The 7,603-nt window shown below is 36.3% G+C and overlaps 1 protein-coding gene across 1 annotated transcript; it reads left to right on the forward strand.

Annotated features, from left to right (window-relative positions):
• The first annotated feature begins 676 nt into the window (after positions 1-676).
• Positions 677-4,309, forward strand: LOC143179611 (cilia- and flagella-associated protein 100). The gene is made up of 7 exons (XM_076378925.1): positions 677-768; positions 1,242-1,449; positions 1,839-2,096; positions 2,427-2,793; positions 3,059-3,288; positions 3,380-3,703; positions 3,962-4,309. Exons 1-7 carry the CDS (start codon positions 677-679, stop codon positions 4,307-4,309), a joined length of 1,827 nt encoding a protein of 608 aa, XP_076235040.1.
• Positions 4,310-7,603: the final 3,294 nt, after the last annotated feature.

The raw sequence follows: 7,603 nt of genomic DNA on the forward strand, positions 1-7,603 counted from the left end.
AATACTTCTTACATGTAATAAAAGTATTCTGAAAAACCTCTAGGATATTATTGGATATTATGTTATATACCATATCATATCATTACATGGATATTATATTGCTTCACCGTATTTTTATCAGTATAGAATGAATTATATAATAAATAAAACAGTAAAAATAGCTTGCATAAACTGCAGAACAATGTCCTAAAAAAGATGTCGTTTATTAACATTATTTTCTATTATTGTAATATCAAGAAAAATATAATCTGTGTAACGAAACTACTTCAAAGAATACTGTTCTCCAACATCAATTAGTTCCGCATCTTTGATACAGTCTTCGATATACTCGAGAGGTACTTAAAAAATTCCCTTACAAAATCGGCTTAGACTCAAATCAACCACTGATAACAAGCTTGCTTACATTTAATTACGCATTTACACAACTTCGACTTACTTTCAACACTCGTCTGATCCTCCCGATGAGGACTCACCCTTTTTCCCTCTAACTCTTGAGTCTGAGACTTCTAAGGGAAACTTTTAATCAAATGCGGACTGTCTCTGTTTTCTCTTCATCCTCAGACTGGGCACAGGGTTAAGGGGAACAGAGGCGAGCTCTTCTAAACGACGCAGGTGAATAGCCTCCAGGTGAAAAGCCAAGGTTGTGAATAAAGCAGAAGGGTGAAATCGAGGGAGAATGTCCGATGGAACGTCGAGATTCTCCGGTCCGCGTCGGTCCGACCGAAGGAACCGGAAGAGGAAGCCACCCCTTCGAGCAGACATTTTCAGGTATATAGATCATACTATGGAAGAATAGGAACTATACGGATATCGTAACTTTATTAAAAGTATGACATAACTAAGAGAGGCACATTTTTCAGAAAATCAATTCGACATTTTTTCTGGGAGAAAATTATGAACTATTTAACTATTTAGCGATGAAAATATCTGTTTACTTTTATGATTTCACTGGCAATATTTTGGTGCTGACTGTTTTTAATAGACTACTGTTTAGGTGTATCGATTATGATTAAGAATCAATAACAATATTATTGAATTTTCTGCAAATATGAATTCAAAATAACTAGTTGGTTGAATCTTTGAGAAAAAGCAATACTTAGAGGAGTTTCCTTTTTGGTAACTTCTACTAAAATTGATATAAATTCTGCTTCTACTAATCTTACTTTTTTATTCTTCAATTTTGTTAGATAGCAATCGTTATACTTTAAAGATACCAAGTTTTGAGTCTGTCTGTTATTTAGAACACAGTATTATTTCACGAAGGGCCATGAGCACCTCGGCGAAGCAATCAACGTCACTGAGGAGCAATCACCATTCCTTTACCCCCCTTGCTCCCTCATGTTCTCATATTTTCAATATTGGAAAGCGAAGAAGCGCACAATGGGAGAAGAACAAAGGCGAGATCCTGCCATGTTGAAGACAGCGCACGAGCTTCTTCGAAAATTAAGAGTAAGAATTTTTAAAAAAGTGTATTAATAGAATATAAGTAGTGTGTTTAAGCTAAGCTTTTGGGCCCTTACAAATATAATGGACCAAATGGCTAAAGGGTACAACTAATTTCTACAAACAATTTTAGATCTCGAAATTTTCCATAGTAGGAAAAAGGATGTTTTAGATAATAAATTTAATATAAATAAATCTTGACGAATCTTAAAAGATTTAAGTAATACTACGTATATTTCAAAATATTTGCTTTAATACAAAAAAGCAGAAGTAAATATATAATATAAAAAGAAATTCTTTCCACTCCTTAAGGTTTAAAAAACATTTTTAATTACATTTTGTTATAATTCATGTACTTACTGAGACTTGTATTCTTCCAAATTGGTTCAACCAAGGTAGACGTGGAAATTGAAGCGCTGGAGGCGAAGAAACACAAGGATCCAGACGAAATGATAGCTATCACCGATGTGGATCCAGAATACTTCACAGAACTAACTGGTAGACCAGTGAAAGAAAAATTTTCTCTCCGTGAATATATAGAGGACTCTCGCGAGATCTTCAGAACTCGACTACTTGCTGGACAAGAACTGGATGACTGTATTCGTATAGAACAGCAATTCGTTCTAGAACAGAAAAAGCTGGATGAAATTAAGGTGCACTATACTTCATCTAAATCTAATACAAAAGTTGAACAGCTAAATAATTTGACTTTTCGTATTCTAAAATCACTGAAAGTACCTGCACAAGTAGAATTAGTGCACGTGGATTTTTGAAAATTAATCATAAAATTTATAATAAAAGGCATTCCATGTCATCAGAAGATGTCCTCTTCTACCTTAAGATACCTTATTTTAGTCGTCTTACCCTATATGTATATCATTTCCAACAAAATTACACGAAAATATCCCTGCACCTCATTTACTGTTTCATGCAAAGCTCTTTATACCATCAACCATGTGAAACATGTTCCAATCTTCCATCAGCATCGTTATCGCCAATACGTCAGCGGTTTCGAGGAGTTCCTTTCCAAAGATCACGAAGAGAGCATGAAGATCCTCCTCCACGCGGATGAGGAAGTTAGACGGACCAGAGAAATCAGCGACGAGAGAAACCGATTGGCGAAAGAATTTGGCCAGGTCAGACTAGAGGTATACAACTGGGAGGAGAACTGGAGGACGGTGAAGATGTGCCAGAGATTCTTGTATCAGGTTGCCCCAATCACCTGGCGCGAGGAGTTTGACTGGATCCATCGAACTAGTTCTGGAGAAAACATTGCCTCTGCCAGCACCGAAGATTTATTCGGACGATACAAAATGGCTGAGGAAGCTGGTTCCTTGGATACGCTGATAGGTGCTCTTGCCAATGTGTTTCTAGTTATCTCTGGAAATTATCTATAGATATTTTTACTACCATACCTACTGTGAATTAAAAATTCTATGCTTGATAAAGTACACGTTGACTTCAAGTATCTTACTAGTAGAATGGTAATAATAGTTTAAGAGGGACTCTAAAAATTCTTTAAAATATTTTGAAAGGAGCCTATACAAAAATGAAATGCTATATTATGTACAAATACGTTTCTGAATATTCACGAATCCTGTCTTCATATTTTCAGAACTATTCGAGCATGATATTGCCGAAGCAGGCCCAACAGACTTGTACTTTCAAGAGCCCTTCGAACTCATTCAGGTCTTCAGGACGATAGAAACGCAAAACTTAAACGCTCTGATCCACCTAGAGTCCCTGGCTCAGCCAATGACAGATATGTTAGCGACGATCGAAAGTGCTGAAGAACATATCAAAACGAGAGTCACCGAGCTCACTAACGAGATCAACGAAGTCCAAGTAACTATTTCCACTTGTAAAGGACAGACCAACTGCTCCCCTATTTCTTTAAACTCAAAGGGCAGCATTCAATCCTCCGTCATTTTCCTAGAACGCCATTTCCAAATATGAGACGAGAGCAGCTGACTTGGAAATGTATGCAAATACTCTCCTCGAAGGCGTGTTCCGAGACGCTGTGTGCTCCGACGAGGTGCTGCGTTTCCAAGTATTCATCGAGAATGCTTACGAGAGCTGCATCGGTCCCAATGACGCCAACTTGGACAGTTTCTCTATGATGAAATGGATCGAGAAGACCCACGAAGAGCTCAATTTGGAGCTGGACACTCTGCCGCCAGAGGTTGTTCAAGCCTGCGAACAGGAAGGCTTCAAACAGGAGCTGAAAGCGATGAAGGAGACAGAAGAAGCTGCTAAGAAGGTCAGACTGTATGAATATGTCTGGGCATGTTGTAAATGAGCTTGGTTCCGAATAGTGGTTTGTGTATAGTTCAATCCTTCAATCCTTAGAAGCCATAGGTGAAATTTTACCTCATACAAATTTTTATTTTAATAAATATTATTGAAAGAGCCATAAAGACTGATAATATATATTTATTAGATAATAATGAATCATATCATTTGCTGATAAATATCATTTGATAAGTCTCTTATAGTAATCTTGTTCTTTGTTTTACAGTACGAGCTCATGTATCGATTGCTAGCTGCCATGAAGCGTATCATGGAGCCACCAGTGACAAAAGGACGACCTTTGACATGGCGTTCGAGACCAACAGTTCAGAAGGTCAAGGCGAAACCTCCGCCACCGGTACCAACTGACGAGGAGATGCAGTATCTAACATTCTTCACCAAATACTGCCCACAAGAGGACTTCACCGAGTATCGTTCCCAATTTCCCGACGATTTTGATCTATCATTTCAACCTAGGCGTCGACCAGTGCAGAGTGAAAGCGAAGTCTCTGAAAATGAGGAAAAAGTTTCTTCAGAAGCTTCTGAAGAGGATGAAGCAAATGACGAACAGGAATAACTACGCAATATGACAGTAGTAACTTTATTATTCTGTGCTAAAAGCCATGTGCGATGTCAAGGTGTCTCCGTTTTTATCGTCCTGAGTTTTATAAAGAGGATTCATTTTTTAATACTCGTACTTTGGCTACCATGTCACTCGTAGACAGCTCAGACTTTTATTATATGTACAGCTAGGAATAAAATTGACAAGAATTATTAGGAACATTAGAATAAATAACTCTATAAAATTAATTCAACTATTGATCAGAAATAGCTTTGTTTAAAATTAGTGTAGAGTTTTAATTAACACATGAAAGTCTACTAAGTAGATTAAGAAAAAAATTCTTCAAGTTGATACAAACTTCGGCTCAAACTATTTGTTTTTCGCTGCTGTAGTTTTTGCTGAATAAATTTTTGTTGCCATTTAAATATTTAAAGGAAGGTTATTGAGAGATATTCTGTTGAGATAATAGAATGGATATTAAAGTGTTTGAATAACAAGAGTTCAAATATGGGAGTCTCTACCATGCTTAAAAATTTTGAATATAAATCGCTTTTCTCCTGCTCAAGATACTCTAGACCTTAATTAACTCTTAAATGCAGGGTTCAAGAACCTCATCAAATTTTAAAATCAATGGCAACCAGATTTCCACGTGGATGAAAACGTTTGACTCGTAAATAAGTAATTTTGCAGATCTGTAAAACTTCATACTAGAAATATAACTAACAGTTATTTGCTTTTATACTACAAATTTAAACTTCTGATTCACATGATACTTTTGATATTCGAATTTAGTCTACTAGAACAAGCAATCTCTTCCCAACTTCTTTCTCCGCTCTCCAATTAACCATCTAACGCATTCCATGCTTTCAATAGCAACTTCACAGCCAGCCTCGTGAATAATTCACAATGACGTTTCCAGACTTCAGGATCTTCGTCGTCCAATTAGGTAACTGAATTAATTGACTCCGAGAAAGATCTACTAGGGTGTCGAATAAGCACGGAATTGGTCCTTTAGTAAAACAGTCGTGGAATACAATGCAAATATTGTTCGAAAAAGATTTTCTATGTTCATGTTCAAGCCTAATTTTTCCACTGTTCTAAGCTTTGTAAAAGAATAAGAAACAATTGTTACAGAATTTTGCACTAAAAACCATGATCTTTCAGAAAAATATAAGTAGAGACATTTGCACAATTCCACAAAGTTTAATTATTTTGAGACCTAGTATATAAACGTAGAAACATAATATTTGTAGAATTTCTGTCGTAAAACTGGACCTGAAATCCATCTAAATAACGCAACTCCTCAGCTCTTCTATCTACCATTTTCTAATACAAAAAGAACCCTACTAATACTCGCAAAGTTAATTTGATTAACAAATATCCAATGAATAGCAAACAAACGAAAAAAGAATTGAAATTCACTTATAGAAAGACAAACATCGTCAGCAAACTGGGTCGCAGAAACTAAAACGCTAACTTTGATCACGTCGATAGCAAATCACCTGTGCCAGCATCCTTCGGGAGCTAGAACCCCTCTGCTCCTAAATTTTTTGAGACAGGAAAACCAGCCTCACGCTTCCATTCGTTTCGCACAAATATTGAGGCTGAAATTTCGCTCAAACCGCGAAAGACGCGAACTACTTACGAAGAGATAAGTTAAAAATTGAATGAGAAAAGTTGAACGATCCGTTTGCCTGACGATTGCAGCAATTTTTCCCAATTCTTAACGGTGGTCCATGTGTTTCTAGTTTACGCTGCGTGCCAGTCACGGACGTTTGAACCTTTCAAAGGAGCAGCTGCTCGCGAAAGCACAGGAAGTGGAGAGCAACCGTGAAACGTGGACGATTTGCCAGTTAAAAATGAAAATTTTATCCGCACTCAGGAGAATGGAAGACAACGGAATGCACCGAGGATGCTGCAGATTTCGCTCAGCTATTCCTTCGATTCGTTTTAAATATTACTGCGGAGACTAGCTCTGCATAAGTGCTCTGCAAAGTAGACACTCAACGATGGGGAATATGAGAAAATGTGAGAGGAATTTAGAGACAATGAGGGAAATTTTTCAAGACGATAGAGAATTGCACTGAGAACATTCCAAGCTTTTTCTTCTTTTATTTTTTTAGTTTAATAGCATAGAAATTTCTCAGGATTATTATAAGACATTTAAGAACATCTAAGGTCATTTAAAATCACTTTCGAGTTATATAGGGTCACTTAAATGTACTTCAACGTTCGTCGAGGCACCTCAGAATACTTCAAACTGTGTACTTCACTCGAGTTCACTTCGTGGTTACTTCGCGTCTCTACGAAACGACATATCTTTCTTTTAATGTCATGAAAATTCGTCATGGTTATTTTGTCGTTACGTCAAGATTGCTTCAAGGTTACTTTGCACCTTTTAACAAAATGATATTTCTCTTCCAGAACTACCTTGAATTCCTCGTGGTCACTTTAATGTCACCTTACGAATATTCAATGCACAATCAATTACAAATTTTTGCAGGTTTCTTCACAATAATTTATATAGTTAATTACTTCTGTAATTATAACGTTATATGTGTATTAATAAACTATTCGTTTCTCAAAATATATCAATATTAAAATAAATTGTTTCTTTTTTAACTACTGTGTATGCATAGTGTATTAGACGAAACATTGTCGAACCATTAAAGGTGGTCGAAACATTAAAGGTTGATTAAGACAACAAAATAAGTCGAAAATTAAGAATAACGAAATTTCAATTGAACCTCCATTTCATAATTAATTAAATAGGAGCGTTAAAAAATTGATCTTGTGAAGTGCCCCTGACAGTTGGTAAATGGACTGGCACCACTGCTAGCGTGAAGCCTATGGTAGGAGTCATTTAAGTACATATAGCCACTGTCCAGGTCCAGAGTTGTAGAATTCTGCCACACCTGTATAACACAAGTGCCTCCTTACAAAAATTATCATCATTATCTCACTATATAACACTGACTCTCTTAATCTCTATTTTTAATTGTACTATTTCTTTAAATACACCTACTTGTTCAATAAGTGATCAGAGCTGAGACGCCATAAGATAATGCAATGGCCTAGGACGAATTATATCCTTTATATAAGAGTATGAGAGATATCTTTTTATACAGGATGTTCCACGATAGGCATCAGAAATTTTAGACCATGATTCAACACATCAAAATGGGGCAAAAATTAAAACAATAACAAAATTGAGCTTTAGACTTTCCTTCAGATTTAAGTCTAGAATTCGTCTGAAATGTGTCTGACCTGGGACTCATTCTACTGCCAGCGTGTAGTAGATAAATCAGA

The sequence above is a fragment of the Calliopsis andreniformis genome, chromosome 5 (genome assembly GCF_051401765.1).
Source record: "Calliopsis andreniformis isolate RMS-2024a chromosome 5, iyCalAndr_principal, whole genome shotgun sequence".
NCBI classification, from domain to species: domain Eukaryota; kingdom Metazoa; phylum Arthropoda; class Insecta; order Hymenoptera; family Andrenidae; genus Calliopsis; species Calliopsis andreniformis.